Source organism: Oxyura jamaicensis, chromosome 1, assembly GCF_011077185.1.
Source record: "Oxyura jamaicensis isolate SHBP4307 breed ruddy duck chromosome 1, BPBGC_Ojam_1.0, whole genome shotgun sequence".
Lineage (NCBI taxonomy): Eukaryota > Metazoa > Chordata > Aves > Anseriformes > Anatidae > Oxyura > Oxyura jamaicensis.
The window spans coordinates 86241976-86261497 of record NC_048893.1 but is presented as its reverse complement, the minus strand read 5'-3'; the positions used below and the strand labels follow the sequence as shown (position 1 = coordinate 86261497).

The 19522-nt window shown below is 50.0% G+C and overlaps 1 protein-coding gene across 3 annotated transcripts; it reads right to left on the bottom strand.

Annotated features, from left to right (window-relative positions):
• Positions 1-4987: 4987 nt before the first annotated feature.
• On the bottom strand, positions 4988-18513 carry DRD3 (dopamine receptor D3). 3 transcript variants are annotated; one of them, XM_035314863.1, is made up of 8 exons: positions 18470-18513; positions 17766-18031; positions 16530-16821; positions 9658-9770; positions 8296-8438; positions 7225-7421; positions 5967-6312; positions 4988-5332 (listed from the first exon to the last, which is right to left on the bottom strand). In XM_035314863.1, the coding sequence occupies exons 2-8, from the start codon at positions 17855-17857 to the stop codon at positions 5136-5138; spliced, it is 1380 nt and encodes a 459-aa protein (XP_035170754.1). In that variant the 5' UTR covers positions 17858-18031; positions 18470-18513; the 3' UTR covers positions 4988-5135. The 3 variants fall into 3 exon arrangements, with proteins under 3 accessions (XP_035170754.1, XP_035170756.1, XP_035170755.1); XM_035314865.1 differs by having other exon boundaries at positions 16596-16821; XM_035314864.1 differs by having other exon boundaries at positions 16530-16818.
• Positions 18514-19522: the final 1009 nt, after the last annotated feature.

Here is a 19522-nt window from a genome sequence, read left to right as displayed (position 1 = left end):
TCTGGCCAAGGCCGCGGCTGGAGTGCTGGGAAAGGCAATGGCTGTGTTTCATGCCCGTGGCCCCATAGCATCAGGTGCATCTCACCCGTCCATGCTCACAGAGCGGGTTGATTTGCAGATTATTGGTCAATAAAATGCCCAAGAATGATGATCCTATTTGTGATGCTGAGACGTAGTGGCCCAGCAAAGATTTTCACAGCAGAAAGGAGTTCCTTCATGGTCTTTGGCCAGGGTTCCTGGGCGCATTACAGTGCTGTACATGTGATACTTTCTACACTGGAGCTGATGGCCATTCCGAGGCACTGCCCATGCATCGCAAAGCACTGAATAAAAGTTTTTTTTTTTTTTTTTTTTTTTTTTTTTTTTAAATATCAGTGCTTTGTGCCTGTTGCTCCCTCACTCACAGCAGAGCAGCCGGTTTGCTTTCTGTGAGGTAATCGGAGGAGGTATTGAAGTGACAGAGCTAACATCCTGCAGCAAGCCAGCAGAGCTGAGGCTACAAATCTGTCCCGAGCTTTTTACACCACCCTGCCCTGTCCAGCGTGGAACCGCCGGCAACGTAATGTCAAATGTAACACTCCTATGGGCTGAAAAACAGCTGAGGGAACCAGCTCTTAGGAAAGCCGGGTGCCAGGCGAAGTGGAGTGAACTGGGCTGGGAGAGAACACAGGAGACTGGCAGGCAGCCGAAGCCTTTGAAGAGATGCAGCATCTTTGAGGAAGGGAGCAGGAGACGGAGCATCTGGGAGGAAGGAGCAGAGGCAAACAAGATGATTAGGATTTGGCAAGGCCAGCAGAGAAAGGAGTGGGAACAGTGCAGTATGTCCACAGCTAGCATTGCCAACACTGAGCTGCAGAAGACACCGGCACGTGCTTTTTTACATGCCTTTTTTATTTTTTTCCCGAATATCTTGAGGAGGAACAAGCAATTTGTTGTTCTGGAAGTTTAGCAGTGGCTGCTATGCTCCGAGGCAAAAGGCCAAGGAGTGATGCTGGTGGCCTTCACACCTGGGGCTGAGGGGAGGTTGGGTGCCGGGCTCACCCCGATACTCGCCTCCCCTGCTCCCTGCAGCCAGCAGCATCACAAAAAGCAGGGGAGCCCCACAGCACTAACAGCCTGCCCACCTCCCTCCCCGCAGACTGACGTGCACGGTGCAGGTGCTGTCAGCTGAGGCATCGCAAGGTGAGCAGCCCACTGCATCGCACCCCTTCAGCAAAGGCACGGGGTGGCGAAGACACGCGCGGCCCCATAGCAAGCGTGCTTCTGCCCTGTGAAATGCAGTCTGTCCTGTGCTGTTTGATCAGCATCGCTCACAGCTGCAGGGCAAAACATGAGAACTGACAGGAGTGCCTAGGGCAGGGAACCAGAAAGGTCTTCCCCACATCACCAAACATAGAGCAGGCTGGTGCTTGTCTTGCCGAGATGCTTAAATCATTATGCAGAAATTAATTTTTAATTATGTTCGTTTTCTTCTTTGGCTCTAGGGGCTTTCTTGTTCCCTGCCTCATGCTTCCAGAGGCATTCAGGAATAGCTGAGACCAGTGTCTGGCAGCGAGAGACTCGCTGATGTGTGGCCAGAATCATGGAAGAGGCTCAGGAGATTTCCTCGGCTGGGCTGGGAGGAAGAGCATCCCTGCTGGAGAAAGGCATGGTTGGGGTCGGCTGAGGGGTTCAGTTCTGGCACCTGAGGTGATATGAAACTGATATGAGCAATGCCAGGAAAGCGGATTAAGAAAGGTCACTGTTCTCTTTGGAGCTGAGGTTGGCTATCTGGAGGGTAACAGAGTTGGATCATTTGACATTGAAAGGGATGTTCAGTGTGGGATCTGTCTTCTACCTCCTGCTCAATGTCTCAGCAGCTGATGCTGGCTTTGAAGAAGTATCATCATGCATCCCTCACACCCTGAAGTGCCTGCTTTCACTCCTAAGGCAGCAGATCAGGTGGTTAAGATGCCAGGAAATGGCCACCATGTTAATTCACTGTTATCATTAGTAAGTTCACTTCAGTCGTTCCCCCAGACTGCAGGTGCTTGAGACCATAGCCAGGAGCTGTGGAGCGCATGCAGGCCTCGGGTCTCTGACAGACACCTCCAGATACCACAGCACATTCTGAAAAACCTCTTACTCTGAATAATAAATTCAACATCCATTTTATTTGTGTGCTTCATGCTCTAAAACTAAAGGCTGCCTCAGAGCCATCGTGAGGGTCCTCTACGTCCCTCAGGGCTGCCCTGGTGGGGGGCATGGGATCAGGGCAGCCATGCATGTGTCTGGTGGGGGAAGCAGCCCTGGGGTGCCCCTGGTACGTGGAGGAGACCAGGGTGCTGTGGCTTTGATGGAGTTGACGTGTGGTGCTGCAGAAGACCCGCACAAGTCTACCTGAACAAGGCTTGGCGGTACGCGGGCTCCCACAGTTCGCTCAGAGCCTTTTGGGAACGGGGATGAAATGTCTGGCTAGAGAAATGCTGGAGTGGGAGGTAAATGATGTTTTTCAGTCCGTTTTTCAGGCGTGCTGTGCCTCTGCTGCAATTTCGTCTAGACAGGCAGTACTTGGATGGCCTCCTCTTGCCTTGCTTGGAGGCTCCTGTTGTTCCTGGTGGGTTTTGCCAGCTCTCCTTGGTTTACAAACGCTCTTAGTTCTCCTCAGCTGCCATGGAGATGCTTTCTGGTTATGCTGCCTGCCAGCTTGATTACAAAGGTTGTCCAGCACAGGGGATCTTTGGTATCCCATCCCTGCTGCCTGGTGGAGCACAGTGAGGGTGGGCACAGGCTACGTGGCCCCTTGCTGTGCCTGCAGGTCTGCTGGGACATGCCATCAGTGCAGGGCTCCCCAGTCTGGGAGTTATTTACAGCCTGCAGCAGGCTCCGAGCTCCCTTTTCCCCTCTGTGAGAAAGGAGGATTTTTTTGCATTCTCCAAAGGTTTTTCTAATGTGAATACCTGTATCTAAATGAAAATCTGTGAAATGGTTTTTCAGCAAAGAAGGCTCCTGTGCTGAGCACAAAAATCTCTGCTCACCTCTCCTCTTCCAGATGCTTTTGGACTGGGAGAAAAAAACAGCAAAGTTGAAAACATAGAAAATTAAGATTTAAAGGAAAGGTATTTCAGTTACACATTGAGGGAGTGTGGATTATTCTACTGCAAATAACTGGAGCTGGGGCTCCTCCACTCTCCCTCTGGGTTGCTGGGGAAGACAGGGAGGCATCAACTCACTGCACCTTCACTCGCTTCTGTTCCTTGGCCTTTCCTGCAAGGCCACTTGTGTCCTACTGCCCCAGGAAAACTGGGGCACGGAGCTCAAGCAGTACTTGAGGGAGGGGGAGAGAGAAGGTTTTAGTTTGGAGGTTGAGCTTTTGTCATTGTGGGTGGGTTTTGTGGTTTTTCTTTGTTTGTTTGTTTGTTTTCTTGACTCAGCAAGTTATAGTCCAAGTTGCTGTCAGTTTTGTGATCTGATAGATCAAATCTTCATTATTAAATAGAGGACTGTATTGTCAGATATAGAACATTACTTTATTCCTCATAGCTGTGTGGGTACCAAAAGACTGCTTGGTCTTCTGTCACACATCATGTTCCTCATCTCTGTCCTGAATCACCTTGGGGATCACTGCTTGAGGAATAGGCTCAAGCTCAGGATCAGACTGAACATGACAACTGAGGGATGCTAGGCCAGAGCTTGAAATGGACCCAGGCATCCTTTAAAAGATCTACTTCCTTGTTTCCACCTTTCTGGCAACTGTGCGTAAAGCAACTGAAACTGGCCCCTGGTGGTCTGTATTATGACAGCATCTGAATGAGAATTAGTTGGGCAGCAATCTGCCTGCAGGTTGATTCCCTGGATTTATACCCCCTATATCATGTGGGCTGAGTGCCTCCTATGCAGTCCAGCACCTTTGAGCAGATGGAAAAACACTACCACATGCCTGCTTAGCATAGCTGAAAAACCAATTGACCTTCTTTTCAGAATTCATCTGCTGGAGGTGTTTACAGCAGACATTGATTTATTTCCCAGTTTCACTAGTGCTTCACCGTGTGAGGCTTGGAAAACCACTTCCCTCTTTTGATCTTCGTAAGTGCAACACAAGCAGTAGTAATGACCTCTTGTGGGTGCCTGGGAGGATGATCATTTCATGCAGGGAAGGTGTTAAGAAGGCTGCAGGTGAGAAAAGGCTTATGGCAGGGCTATGTTCACCACAAAGGCACCAAAGCTTCCAGTTAGACACGTGTTTTATTGGGTTGCTGCAGTTACAATACAGTACGGAGGGCGCCTCCCTGCACAAACATGCTGTCTGCTAGCGTCTCCCCCCCAAACCCCGCAGACAAAAGAAGCTAGAGCTCCGCTATGTGCTCCAGGACAAAGTCTTGGCTTTGTGCTAGGAAAGAGAGGAAGCACTGCACCGATGGAAGAACTGTGGCATAGACAAAGGCAAGGACAACACGCAGTTACACCCAAAGCTGTCGAACAAGTGCGGCTAACAGCGCAGCTAAGCCTAAGCTTGGGAGCAAGAGCTGGAGCCTGGGGTGAGTCACTGGATCCTGCACAGTGAGGGGAAAAGATGGGAGAAACAACGGGACTGTCCCTGGTCTCCACCTCTCCACCTGCAGGGAACAGTACGATAAAAGGGGGCTGTTTTGTTTGCATTTTGGGAAATTTTCTCAAGCACTGAAACTGATCCAGTCTTATAGGCAAAACTATTGATAGCGAGAACAGTGGTGTTACAGTTTCTCCATCAGTGTTCCCTCTCTAAGTTTCCTTGCCAAATTTTTGCCCTTGGCTCCTGGTCGAAGGGATAAGGATCCTTACCAAAGCAGCCGTGTTCTGCCCTCACCTCAGGGCTGCTGCTCATGTGCTGGGTGCCTCCAGCAGGCCGAGGCTGTGGCGGTAGGAGGACACACCTTTTTGCCTCTGCATCTTCCTTCCCTCCCTCCCAGCAGCGAGAAGGACTTGTGCGCTTCTAAGCAGAGGCTCTGAGACTCGCCACACGAAGCCAGCCATGCAGGTGGGGTGGCTCTTGCTCTTCCCATCGTAAAGCAGGAGGAGAGAAGGGCCCACGCCATGTCCCCAGCCCAGGCCCCAGGTGCAACCTGCAGCCTGGTGGAGGCAGAGGGGGCGAGCGTGGCTCAGCACCAGCCCCGCCGTCAGCAGCAGAGGATCTTGAGGAAGGCTCTGCGGAAGTCGGTGTTGAAGGTGGTGTAGATGATGGGGTTGAGAGCGCTGTTGACGTAGCCGAGCCAGGTGCTGGCGCTGTACAGCCCCGGGGGCACGCGGCAGGCCGGGCAGTGAGCGTTGAGGATGTGAATCAAGAAGAAGGGCAGCCAGCAGACTATGAACGCCCCTGAATTTAGAGAGAGAGAGAGAAAACAATCCCTGACATCAGAAAGAAGCAACGACTTGGAAAAAGGCCTGCACCTGTGCCCTCTTCCCCCACCCTCTCACTACTTCTGTGCAGCTCACAGTGCACTTGTCTGCGTCTGGCAAACACCAAAGAAATGCCATGTTTATTCCTGATGCAGAGGGACTTTGCAAGAGCTTGGGCTCCTTAGGGTCAATTATATTAACAAATGGGGCTTTAGATGCGGCCTGGTGACAGTGGCCACAGCTTAGGAGGAAAGACTACTGCCCTAGCTGTTTTAATAAGCTGTGATGATGGTTGCATAATTTCCCTACTAGTACTGAGTTAATTAGGGGAAGCAGTGTGTCTGCTGATTGTGGCAGGTGGCTCGGGCTCCAGTCTCTCGACTTCCCTGTCGAGCTCTATGAGCTGGTTCCTCTGCTGCTCCTTGCCTGTTTCCCCTTCTGTACCCGGAGTTAATTGTTGCTGCATGTGTGCATTTGGGAACTTAGGATCGCTCCAGCTTAATAATAATAATAAATAATAATCAATAACAACAAAAACTAAAAGGTACTGAAGGAAAAGAGAAAGCAAAGGCACCCCTTGTGCCCCACTAGACAGCGCTGCTCTCACTCACCCAGGACGATAGCTAGCATCTGTGTAGCCTTCCTCTCCCGAAGCTGGATCAGCCGGGGCTGCTGGTGCGCTAGCTTCAGAGAGCTGATGGTTTTACCATTGCTTAGCCTCCGCACCTCCAGCCCTGGACTCCTACTCTTTCTCCTCTCTTCCAGCCTGTTGTGCTCTGTAGTCCCTGGTGTCTTGCTGAGAGATGCGTCTTGGCAGAAGCTGCGGTACCGCTGGAGGCTGAAGACTGTCAGCAATTTCCTTTTGGTAGATATCTCCTGGCCTGAGCGTTTGAAGGAGAGACAAGGGGAAAAGGTGCCCTGGCATCTGTCTGACAAGGGTTTCCTCTCGATGTGTTCCTGCAAAAGAGGATACCACGGAGGAACTAGAAAACATCCAATCCATTGCCTGGGTCAAAGGATGATGGGGAAAGTTGTAAGTCATCCTTAGCCCCACTCATTTCTTGGGCACTAAGACTATCCTCTGGAGACGGCACAAAATCCAGAGACTGGGACAGGCCTTGGCTTTTCAGAGGGGTGGAGCAGGCCCTGACAACTCTCTGCCTCCATCCCACCAAAGAGAAGCATGAGAACAAGGGCTGAAACAACCCGTCTATTAACCTGTCACTTGCATTTTGTGTCTGCCCTGCTCCCCTCGGCATCCCCACCCTTTCCTAACATGGCTTTGCTCTGAGAAAGTGGGTATAAGAAGTGGGTATGAGTGACCAGGAGATCCCTTTCGACCTACTGTGTCAGTTCCCATGGCTGCAGATATTTCATCTAGAAAGGTCAACGGAAAAAATGCTGCATGCACCATGAGCATTTTGAACTCTTACGCCTGCCACATGAAGAGATTTTTTATTAATAATCTGGGTTATTAAAGTCTGTGAAGCCCTGAGAATGAAATCTCCTAGAGTAGAAATCAATAAATGAAGAAATTAAAATCAATAAATGAAATTAGCCAGATTTCTGCACGGCTGAGAAAGCACAGCTCTGAAGAAACATTGATGTAGGCTGTGCTCTTTTCTAGTTGCTTGGTTCCAGAGGGCAGAGATACACATGGGATATCTTCTCTCTAGATCTAGAGCTGAAAAAGGGCTTAACTAGAGCTTCTGCATCTCAAGTATCATGGTCTATGAGTGAGTAATGTGATGAAAAGATGTCATGTCCCTTCCTTATGCTTTCCACTCCATGCTTTGACCCTCTGAGGAGGAGAGATAATGCATGCTCTGTTCTTTCTGACAGCCCCTACTGTGTTCATGGGGATCTTACTTCGTGTGTACAGCACGGTTTGGTGCTGGCGCTGTGGCTGCCCTGCCGGGTGAGGGTTCGCTTCTTTTGTCTTTGTCTTAGCACGAGGTAAATCCGGACATAGAGCAGCAGGGTCACCATGAAGGGGAGGTAGAAGGACACCAAAGAGGAGTAGATGACGAAAATAGGGTTGGATATGGAACAGACACTGGGATCCCCTGGGGAGGAGAAAGAGAGAGAGAGGAGCAGCTGAGCTGCTTGAATTTATTACAAGAAGGCCCTGGTGTGTTGGCAAAGCAGGTCAACTGATGGCTGAGGGACAAGGGCAGTCTAAGGAGAGGAAATATCTCCAATTTCTGTTGTTGCAAATTATACTGTGGCCTACCCTCTCACCTAACCATTGCTTAAAATGGGCTCTGCCTCGGGTCATCCAGCATGACTCAACACACATCTGTTTGTTCCGGCCAACAGCTCTGCCCTCTTCTCTCCCCTCTACCCCCAGGCCCCCTCATAGGATCCTTTTTCCTTTCTCCCATTCTTCTGGCAGCTTCTGAGCTGCCTAGATGCAGAGGTGCGCACCACCCGCACCTGTCTGGGCTAGGCAGTGAGGGGGAACAGCACTTCCCTCCCTGTGCCCCCTTCTCACCTCAGGCACTGCCCAGAGGATGGACAGGGAGCAGAGGACCTCTGCCTGTGGCTCAGAGGAAGGAAGGCTTCCCTGCACCTCAGCCTCCATGGAGAATTGGCAAGATGCAGGAAGTCTTATGTGTGTGTTGGAAGTGCTGCATGAATAATTGTTCGGGGGACTTCTAGACCTGGGTACTTTGAAGGGCCGCGACTTGCCAGTAAGGCAGGCAGGTCTGTGCTCACAGCAACAGCCAGTGTCTGCCTGAGCAAATGGCAAGTTTAGATGAACACATCTGCTCTCCAGCACTGGAGATTTTTGTCACCCTTCATAGGGTGCTTTCCAGTTCCCTAAAATTTCCCGTAGCTTGAAAAGCCTGCAGGACCTTTGTAAAATGACCTGGCCATACACAGGACAGCTCCACTTTGAGCCCCTCCCTATGCAAGGTTGTTTGGGATGTCATTTACCTGTAGTATTGAAGCCAAAGAGGAGAGGGCACGACACTGCGAATGCCAGCATCCATACTATCACAATCATAAGAGAGACCCTCCTGCAGGAGCTCTGCCCGGTGTTGTACTGGTACTGCACTGGTTTCACCACTGCGGTGTACCTGCGGACCAAAACAGCTCCAGAAAAAGGAGACGTAAGAATGGCAGGAGGAGAAGGACCAGGATTGAAAAGGAGGAAGGAAAGCCACACAGGGAATGCGATGATAGAGATGGTGAAGAGATGGGAGAGGAAAGGAGGAAAGACGGGATGATGGGATCAGCAGTTTGTAAAAATGGTGAGCAGGGTATTGCGGGGAGGAACAGAGGAAATTTGAGTTAGTTGGCAGCACTGGGGAGAAACACTCTGCAGATCCATTAGTATTGTGAAACTACAACATGCCTGGTACCAGATGGACCTAGAAACTTGGGGAAACCACCCTTCTGCCCCCTATGGCTCTATGTGCACTGCTGGGGGGAGCAGACTCTGGGGCAACCACAGCCTGCTACGCTCTGTGCCTCAGCTGCCTGCTCTGGTGTTGGCCTTGCGGACAGCTAGATGATTGCCCCTGGAAGTGTGTTGGGGGCATTTGGGTGCTGGGGTGCCCCTAGGTCACAGCTCCACAAGCCAGGGACTCGTAAGGCACAGGAGTCTCAGCTCGAGGATTGCCTGGCAGCAGAGCTTAAGTGAAACACAGAGTCTCCCATGGAGAAAACACTGGACTAGTCCATCATTGAGAGCTGCCTTGTGCACTTACCCTTGAACCAGAAGTTACAAAGATACAGTGTGTAGTGCTTTCTCCTACTGCTCCCTGTAAGCAGAAAGTTTAGGTCCTAACTGTACTGCACGTGCCAAAGTCCTGGCTCCCAACCCTCTGTGTTGCCTACACTAAGCTCAATTTTAGGATTCAGAAAAACAGGGTAAAGCTGAAGATTATGCAGCAATAATCTTCTCCCCTCCATGTGTATATGGCAGGATTTTGTTTATGAAATCTTCCTGAGGGGGGGCTCTTCAGAGGGCAAAACCCTCTTTGATACTCAATGGGAATTTGATGACCAATTCTGGTTACTACCTTCAAAAAAGACGAGGATGTAGTTGCCTACCAACTTGTGATGTTTATTGCTTGTCTCTCTCTACCCTTTTCTTAAGCACAGACATCTTCCAGCACGTGATGGGCAAAGCCATATTAACGGCAGTAGTGGCAGTGACAGACGTGCAGGAAAGTTCATGTTCGTGAAGACACTGGCACTGCCTGTGCCAACACCACGTCCTTGTCTCTTGCATGGTCGGGTAGGGGCCCACCCCACCCTCAGACTAGTCCCCTGTATGTGCTTGGCACTCACCTGTCAATGCTGATAGCGCAGAGGTTTAAAATGCTGGCCGTGCACATCATGACATCCATGGTGACGAAGATATCGCAACAGATGCGGCTGAAAGTCCAGACTCCCCCGGTCACCTGCATCAGCAATCACAAAGCTGTCAGCCTTGCTCTGCACGGAGTCCTAATAGATTATGTATAAGGAGGCGCTCTCCTTCAAGTATCTCAACAGCTAGATGAATTCATATTCACTGTGATGCGCAGAGGGAAAGTGAGGCATCGATATTGTATTCAGGATAACACGGGGGTGGGTCACAGGGAATCCAGAAGCTGCACCTCAATTTCTCTCTTTTTCTGACTCTTACAGAAGGAGGCAGGATGAAGAAATAGACAGCAGCTATCCATTTCCTTAAGGTCTAGCATGATAAATTGAATTAAATATGATATCACTGTATACATCCTTTGATTAAGGATTATCTGACAAAATCTAAAGGCTAAAAGTGTTTCTCAGCTTAGCTGCTGGAGTTCTCTTCCAGCCAGTGAGCTGGAAAAGTGCTGCAATTTTTATGCATTTATGCATGAAACAGTGACCTGAGACCCGAGGCTTCTCCAGAACTTCATTTGGATTCTTATCTCGGTTACAGATTTTGATTATCAGATCTGAATGAGAACTCACAAGCTATTCAGATAAAGGGTTTTGGGTTGCTATCATGTCTTGCTTTTGTTCTGGTTGTTTTGACTTTTTAATCTCAAGTGTGCAATCATGAAAACCTAGCTGTGGCCAATCTTCGTGATGGAGGAATACATTTTTGGCCCAGCCATCGAGTTCTTGACAATGACCTTTTCAGCTGACAGCAGTATGCTCTGAGCACTGTGTGGCACTGCTGTGAAGGGGGCAGCTCTGCTCGAGGCTGGGATGATGGCCTGACCCCGGGCACATTGGTCGGCCTCAGCACCTGCTCCTTGTAGGAGATGAACAAGGAGGGAGCCTGCTCTCCAAGAGATAAGCCCGATGGAGGAATACACCAAACAAAGCTAATGGCATGATGGTTGAATTATCATGCTGGGATAGGAGAGAAAGAGGAAGAAAGTCCTTCCTCTGAGATAGCAGTGCTGTCTGCCTTGTGTGGGAGGCCTGGAGTTTGGCCTCTAGCCCTGCAGATCCTGCTGGTTCAGCTGGGTCCTGGGAAGCTGTCAGGAACTGACACCAGTTCCTGGTCTCTCTGCTTATGTTCTTGATCACACCCAGAGTACTGCATCAGGTTTTGGGGCCCAGTATGGAAAGGACATCAATAAACTGGAGTGATTCCTGCAAAGGGCCACCAAGATGGTCCTTAGGGGCTGAAGCACCAGTCTTGTAAGAAGAAGCTAAGGGAACAGGGCTCGTTCAGCCTGGAGGAGAGGTGGCTTTGTGTCCCCAGTGCCTAGTGGGAGGTCACCGAAAGGGTTGGAGCCAGGTTACTGCGAAGGTGGAGCCAAGCTTTTCACAGCAGTGTGTGGTGGAAGGACAACAGGCATTAAGAGAGGTTCACACTGGTTAGGACAATAAACTTTGCAGCCTGCAGCAAGGCAGTGGAGCAGGTTGCCTGGTGAGGCTGTGCAGGCTCCATCCTTGGAGGTTTTCAAACAACAACTGGGTAAAGCCCTGAGTAACTCAGTCTGACCTCATGGCTGACCCGCTTCAAGCAGGGCATTGGACTGGAGACCTCTTGAGGTCCCTTGCTGCCAGAAATATCCTGTGAACATGTTCTAGCTACCGACCTAGCTGGCCTCTGGGGCCATGCAGCATAGTGAAGAGCTGATGAGGCATGACCATTATAACAACTTCTTATAACTCATTTCCCCTCAAGGGGGTATGTGCTGGCATGCTCCTCCTCAACCCCCAGCTCCCCAGGCTCCATCACTGATCCGTTCCCTTAGGTTAGGTCATTTACGGTGTCCTACCGGTCACTCGTAAGACAGGAGCTAGGCATTTGAAAATACCCATACCAGGACAGGCTGGAGATGGTGCCTCAAGCAAGCTCTGGTCCTAGGGCACTGGGCCAACTCTATAGCAAGTGTCAGTGCCTAGGAAGGACACAGCTCACCGTAGAGAGAAGCAGCATTGATGTGCTGGTATAAACACAGAATTGGCTCTGTATGGATTCTTCTCAGGCTTGTTTAACAAATAATCTTGAGGAATTTAAATGTTTTTTTTTTGATTGTTTCTGTGCCAGCATTCCTACACATGGACACCGAAATTTCCTGAGGTGAGCTGTGTGTCTCCAGGATGTTCTCTGCTGGACCCAGCTGCTGTTTGTCAGAAGTCAGGTACCAAACCAAGCAGTTGCCCAATAGATCACCTAACACTGAACAGATGCATGGGAGAGAAGTAGAAATAGGCCTGCAAAATACAGAAAGGAACTGTGCTTTCATCTTGAGTTTCTGGAGCTCCTTTGTTTTCTTTAAAAAAAAAAAAGTCAAGAGAGAGAAAACAAACGAACAGAAACCTTAGAGATTTTCTGCACAATTAGGTGGGCTACAAGATGTACAAACTGAAAGCTGCCCTTCTGAAATTAGGGACTTGAAATCCCACACCATTCGAGTTTTAGTTGCAGATTTTGAGACCTGCTTGCCCACCTCATAATACCCCAAAATTATAAATGCTGGAAACCTTTGCAGTGGGACCCAGTAAGGGTTTTTTTTTGTTTTTTTTTTTTGGTAGTCTGGCGTATAACAAAATACAGTGGGTACGTGTGATCTGTGGAGTCTGAAGAATATGTCACCTGGAATTGCTGCCAGGTGTTCGCAAAAAAGCCAGCTGCTGCTAAGCCAGCAGATGTGCAAGCACTTCACTGAGGGAGTTTCCAAGGTCCTGAGTGTGCTTGAATGTGAAGCCCAAGGAGAAGCTCTGGGAATGTAAACCATTAAAACTGAAGAAGATGCTGGTGGGAATGGCCCTGACGTGAACCCTCTCAGGATGATGCATTCAGATCACACCACCTGTATGCTAAGCTGTAGCTTACATTGAGGGGATGCTCGGCAGATCAAAATGCTGGGCTTGAAACCCATCCTCACTTCATCAGTCAGAGCTTCTAAAAAGAGGGGCAGCCCTGTGGAAGTCAGTGAAGTAGTTAATGTTTACATGCATGATAATACAGAATTAATTCCAGAATTTAACAATGAAGAAGAGCCCTTTTATTACAGGCCTTGTTCATAGTTTTTTAATTCAATTTCTGCTCTTTATTTTCTTGCTCTGTTCTGCTCATCTTTGTTAAAGAAGCTATAGCTTGCCAGTGTGCATTTCTGGTTTTCATGTGCTGGCAGGGTACCTATTCTTTATCCGTCTGGTGTCTTTTATCCAGGAATCTCAAAGCACATCACAGGTATTAATCGAATATCTCCTCACAACTGCCGGGGTGAGGTGGATGGTCAAATATTATTCTCCTCTTATGATGATGAGAGCAAACCACAGAGAGATGAGCTGATACAATCTCTCATTATCACTTAGTGCGTGTGCAGCAGAACTGAGAACAGAGTCCGGGATGAAATCCTGGTTCTGTCAATGATACTAAAGCTCCCCATAGACCATTCAGGTCAGGTTCTCACCCCATCTTGCTCGATGACCAGTCTGCATTATCCACAAAGCTACAGTGTTGCTATTTTTAACTTTCCAGCACTTTAGGAAGTCTTCCAATCTAAAAACCATCATCATGCTTTCATAACTTACACAAATCTGTCATTCTCCTGAATCCTTAAAAATAAACAAATTAATCTCTGTAAAACATATTTATATAATGATGTATGGATAGCAATGACTAAAGTATGAGCAGGTATGTAAGCAGCTGTGCATTTAAGCATGAGCTTTGTGTTTAAGAGAAAGTTCTTCTTGGGGCTGCAATTAGCTCCCTGCAGCTGTGAAATCGCTGCTTATGCTTTTGCATGGCCAGAGCAACTAAAAGCATGCAAGCAGACAGGCCAGCTGACAAGTGGGAAACTGCTGAGCTGCAGTAACTCATCTTTTTGACCTCCCTTTGATGGTAGTCTGGCAAGCTCCTTGAATGCCAAGAGCTGGTGTAGGTCTCACCGCTCCGTTGTGAGAGCCACAGACACAGGACATCAGTGGCAATCATGTTCTGAAGCCTTTTTTTCCTTTTTGGAGTTAGAACTGGATGTTACAAGAAGCCCAAGAAAGGTATTACAGGCCATGCTACTGCATGTTCTCCTCCACTTGCGTGCTGACTGTAAGGCATGATGGTATCGATGCCATCAGATGCCACAGCCCCAGAGGTCAGTAAAGAATTAGGGTAGCAGCACTGCTATATTAGTCCTACCTGTTGGCCCCAGACGATTGCTAGGCACTGTGCAGAATAGCAATTTTGTGCCAGAGACTTCATTAGCTGGAGATGAGGATTTTGAGGTTATAAAATGTTCCTATTGTTGCTCTGTCACAGCCTTCCCAAAAGACTTCTCAGAACGAGACAGACCTAGGCTGCCTGATGGATAAAAAGGCAAATTTCATGGAGAAGGTCCAGACCACAGATGGCTCTTAAAATTGAGTGTAAAGCACATAAAGTTCACAAGTGACAGTTAACTCCGAGGGATTCATCTACCTTTAGCTTCACCAAAAATAATGGCCAGGTTTCAGATGTTTGGTTTGGCAAATGCTCAGCAGATGTACAGGTATTGTATGTGGTTTCAGGGACTGAATGATCTCTTGGCAATTTCCAGGCCCAGAGTGTACTGAAGCATGACGCAATTTCTGCTTCATCTGTAGCACTGTTGATTCCATAAACAGCGACAAATATCTAAACAACTTTGGAGGGTTCTTTTGACTTCTTTATTTTTAATTTATTTTATTTTTAATCTTAGTGTTTCTAGAGTCTTAAAGCCTAGTTATCTAGGGGGTACTGTGTAATGCTGGGAGTGGTAGATTAGATTTGAGATGTGTGTAGGTCCTTTTCCCTTTTGTTTGGGTAACTTCTGCGGTCTCTTGGATCAGTTACTTTGATTCTCCAAGCTTCAGAGTGGAAAATGAATCTTGAACAGGCCTGCAAACACAATGAGGAAACAGACCTGCCGTTGTGACTGCAAACAGTGCCCACGATACTGCCGGGGGGGGCAGAGGATGCTCCACAGATGTGCCCCAGTGCCACCCTTTCCACAGTGATAGCGAGCAGTAAATCTTTTCCTAATGAAAGCACATTGTGATTTCATTAGAGACTGGAATTAATGCTTGAGGTGATGGAATATTCCTGTACGAGCAGTCTGAAATAAAGTTTGCCTTTTAGTAATACTTTTAGTCATAAGCAAAATGCAGAGTCTAATTCTGTTTTGCTGGGATGGCTTCCCCTCCCCTCCTGTCCCTTATTCCTTGCTTTTTATCGTTCTTTCCACACAAATTAGTCTAAATGTCGCTACTGACTTCATCAGGAACATGATCACACAAGCAGCACCATGGTGCTCGCTTTGTTCTTTCATTCCACAGCGATGCTATACATAAATAATTACCCATCAATGCCCTTGTACACAGAGCAGACACTTAATTTCTTTTAATTGTAGTCTTGCTGAGACTGCATCGGACACAGTTTGGGACAGTGGCTTGAATTAACATAAGGGAAATACCTGTGCCAAAGATTAGAGGCATGCTGGCTACTGAACATCTTCTGGTGGCAGTGTTGGCCACTGCCATTCTCCTGCTGCTTGATCAGATCTCCTTGCACTCGCATAGCAGGTCTGGCATTTGCTGGAGTTGTCCTATATCGTCCTACTTTCTATTCGTGCATTGCAGAGTCCACACATACAAGCCAAAATCTCTCTCCGCTTCTGCTCTGCTTTGTGGGAAGGAGGTCAGCCAACGGTGGGCAGCTGTCAGCAGAATGCTTTACTTACCCTCCAGCCTGATCTCACCTTGCCCCTTAGAGAAAGAGCACGAGGCTTCAGAGAGGTCATGGCTCAGAGGTTTGTTCTGTTTCTGTTAGCATGGGAACAGGGCTAACAGGGCGCAGCTGAAAGCTTATGGCTCATAGGCATTCACTCTTAATTTTCCTAGCTCCACCAATTTACTTGAATAAGCGTAAAAATGCTAAAGAGAACAGATAGAAATGCCAGCTGTAGCATGCATTCCTGTATTTACTGTAGCAAAAATGTTTGCCCTGGGAGTGGCTTCAGTAACTCAGGATTTTGCCGCAGTGTGTGGGGGATTTGGAGTCCATCCTTGCTGCCCTATATCTGATGGTGCTGCTCATACCATGCACTGTCGTGCCAATATAGGTTTACACCAGCCCAATGTGCAAAGATCAGGGAAATGGAGAAAAAGACCCTGAGGGCTTGACAAATCCTTTGAAGTTATTGTGAGAATGTTCACTTGACTTAAAGAGATTTTGGAGCACGCTCTTTGGCTTCATCTCTTTGTCAGCCTACTTGGGGAACGTTGCTTGGAGCTGACCTAACATCATGCACATTAAGGCTCTTAAAGTTCACAGGAGATGAGGGCTTGACCGCCTTCGCTTGTTTTCTGGCCAGCAGGCAGGGATTGATCTGGACTCTGAGAAGAGTTGCTGTAAGATGTTTCCACCCCCCTGCCACTCCTGGTCATGGTGCTCACTGGCAACCCTCCTGGCTGACGGAGTCAGCTCCAAGGATTCTCAGATGAAAGTGGTGTCAGCACATCAGAGCCCACAGCCTACACGACTGGCTGCAGCCCAGATGCTGCTTGAGCTCAAAGAGGCTGAAAGAGCAAGGCTCAGAGTGTTTGCTGGCAGGTGGGGCTGCCACGCACCCCACAAGTGCTCTGGAGCTGTCTGGGGGGCTGAAATATGAAGGGGCTTTATCTGTACCAGACAAAGCTGGCCTAACCTGAGCGCACACACTCGTACCGCGGTTCAGCTCTGCTGGTCTTTCCTCCGACGCACTCACCTCCAGGTACACCACCCACGGCATCACCAAAGTAGCCACCAGCAAGTCCGCCACCGCCAGGCTTACCACAAGGTAGTTTGTGGTGGTTTGCAGGGCGCGCTCCCTCAGCACGGCCAGGCAGACCAGCACGTTCCCGAAGATGATGGCCAAAATCAGGAGGCAGTAGCAGAGGGCGTAGTAGGCGTGTGAGCGCGGCAGGCCCGGCTCTGTCGTGTTACCTGCCCCACAGGGAACGGCGTCGGTGCCGTTAAGATGGCCGCCGGTTCCTGTGAAGAGCGCCATGGGGATGCTGCTGCGAAGAGAAGGAGAAGACTGAAAATCAATGCTTATAGTAACTCCAGAGAATGGTAGCCTTTTGTAGACGGCATACGTCTTTCATATTTCACTCATAGCGCTACTTCGAGCCCAATCTAGAGGTCTTTATTCTGCTCGTATAAAGGCAGAGCTTGGTTTTAAAGTCTTGCTTGTCCTGTTTTGTTTTTCACTGAACCTAAGCCAAGAGAATAATGCAAGATCTCACCTGCTGTGTGCATCTGAATGGTGCATCTCACCAACCAATGCAGCTGTAAGGACAGCGGCAAGGGTTTTGGGAAGAGAGTACCCTCCCTCTTCCCTCATCAAAAATCTCTTTAATATCTTCACGCAGTCGAGTGCTCAGCAGCCTGGCAGAGAGACCGCACCTGTGCTTCTCTAGCAGGCTCTTGAACCCTGGCTGCCTTGCAGCGAGCACCACTGGCTGAATTACTCTTTTCCTGCAACGTGCTCCTGTCCCAGGCCTTCTGTTCAAATAATGCTCCGCTTCAACCCCACCTAGCTCGCCAAAGCTCGACTGTCAGTCAGCGCAGCCCCCATTTTATCCGTATTGTGCTCCGTGTTTGCCATGCCTGGCTGGAAGATACGCTTCCTGTGCTGAAGAGCAAAATCGACTTGTCATTTGGGATGAAATAATGGAAGGGTGCATGCAGCGTACTCTACATTTCTTGTTCTTACAATGGGTTTGTGATTGTGCTCAGGAACCTACCCAAGCTTGATTTAGAAGGAGGCTGTTTTTTTTTCCAGGTACATGAAGGCTGCCATCCCAGGGTTGTTCTCTGACATTTAATCCCTTTTATCTGATTTATTTTTTTTGGCTAATGCTCCCATCGCTAAACTCATCCTCAGCTTGACAAGTACTAGAGGCAAGGACAGAACATTGCAAAGAAGGTGCTATAAATATACTTCCTTGCCCCACCTTACCTGCTCAAGAGGAGCATCCGTGATGCGACGCGCACGCTGCTGGCGGAGTAGCTGTGCAGGAGGTGTGAATTGCTCCTGCCCCATGCACACATGCATCCTGATGCCAAACTGCCCCTGCTGGCTTGGAGTCGGGCAAGGGCAAGGGCTGAATGAGATGGAAGCCGTCCCGCAAACACGGATCCCTTAGGACAGGGGTGAAACAACCTCTTACGGATGTGTTTTGCTTGGAAGAACCAGCGGTTGTCTCTCCTCTCTCTTTCTTCCACCTGCCCCCGACAAAAAGTTAAGGCTCCCACTGGCCCCGAAGAACTCCCCGTGCGGCCAGCGAGGCTGCCGAGCCCCGGACCGCTGCTGCACAAAGCACCCCGGCCCCAACCACCCATCTCGCTCATTTCGCAGCGCCCCTCTACACCGACACAACTCCGGGAAACCCGCACCCTGTGGCGCCGCGATGCAGACCCCCAAACCCCCTGCCCTAAGCAGCCGACCGCCCTGCAAGCAAAGCCAAAGCCTCCCCCAGCCGTGCCCCATAATTTTCTCGGGGTACCCCCGGCTCCTGCCCCCCGGCCGCCCCTTCTGCCCTCCCCAGCCCCCGGGATCTGCCCCCCATCCTCCTGCCCCGCCGTAAGGGAGGTCGGGGGAGGCTCGGGGAGATCAGGGTCGGGGGTCTGCGGGGCAGGGGGTCGGCAGCGATCGATACTTACCCCCGGCCCGCCGGGCCCCGGCGCCGCCGCCGAGCGGGGCTCGGTCTCGGTGCCGCCCCCTCCCCGCCCCGGCCCGGCCCCGGGGGCGGGCGGGGACCCGCGGTGGCCGGGGAGGGGGAGAGGGGCGGCGGGTGGGGTGCGAGAGCTTGGAAAGATGTGGTGGTTTTAAAGGAAAAAAGAAGGAAAAAAAGATGTATCTAAAGCGAAGGAGAGAGGGTTTTTGCAAGGGGAGGGGGTTGCAGGAGTCATAAATCATAGGATCCTAGAACCATTAGGGTTGGAAAAGACCTCCAGGATCATCTGGTCCAACCATCACCCTACCACCTATGTCACCCACTAGACCATGTCCCTAAGCACCAGGCCCAACCTCTCCTTGAACACCCCCAGGGACGGTGACTCCACCACCTCCCTGGCGACCCGTTCCAATGCCTGACTGCTCTTTCTGAGAAGAAATGTCTCCTCGTTTCCAACCTGAACCTCCCCGGTGCAACTTGAGGCGGTTCCCTCCAGTCCTATCTGAGAGAAGAGGCTGACCCCAGCTCCCCACAACTTCCCTTCAGGTAGTTGTAGAGAGCAATGAGGTCTCCCCTGAAGCTCCTCTTCTCCAGACTAAACAACCCCAGTTCCCTCAGCTGCTCCTCACAGGACTTGTGCTCCAGGCCCTACATCAGCTTCATAGCCCTTCTCTGGACACGCTCCAGAGCCTCAGTGTCCTTCTTGTAGTGAGGGGCCCAAAACTGAACACAGCACTCGAGGTGCGGTCTCACCAGAGCAGAGTATGGGGGGGATGATCACCTCCCTGGTCCTCTGGCTACACTATTCCTGACGCAAGCCAGGATGCCTTCTTGGCCACCTGGGCACACTGCCGGCTCTTGTTCAGGCGAGTGTCAACCAACACCCCCAGATCCTCTTCCTCTGTACAGCTTTCGAGCCACTCTGCCCCAAGCCTGTAGCACTACACGGGGTTGTTGTGGGCAAAGTGCAGGACCCGACACTCAGACATGTTGAACCTAATCCCATTGGCCTCTGCCCATCGACCCAGCCTGTCCAGGT

Bases quoted from the DNA above. Each gene is read 5' to 3' on its own strand.
- DRD3 (XM_035314863.1), bottom strand. From the start codon at position 17,857: ATGTGTGCATGGGGCAGGAGCAATTCACACCTCCTGCACAGCTACTCC. The intron at 9,771-16,529 runs GTGAGTGCGTCG...TTGCTGATGCAG, and splicing joins CGTGGGTGGTGTACCTGGAG to GTGACCGGGGGAGTCTGGAC. The intron at 8,439-9,657 runs GTGAGTGCCAAG...TTTGGTCCGCAG, and splicing joins TGCGCTATCAGCATTGACAG to GTACACCGCAGTGGTGAAAC.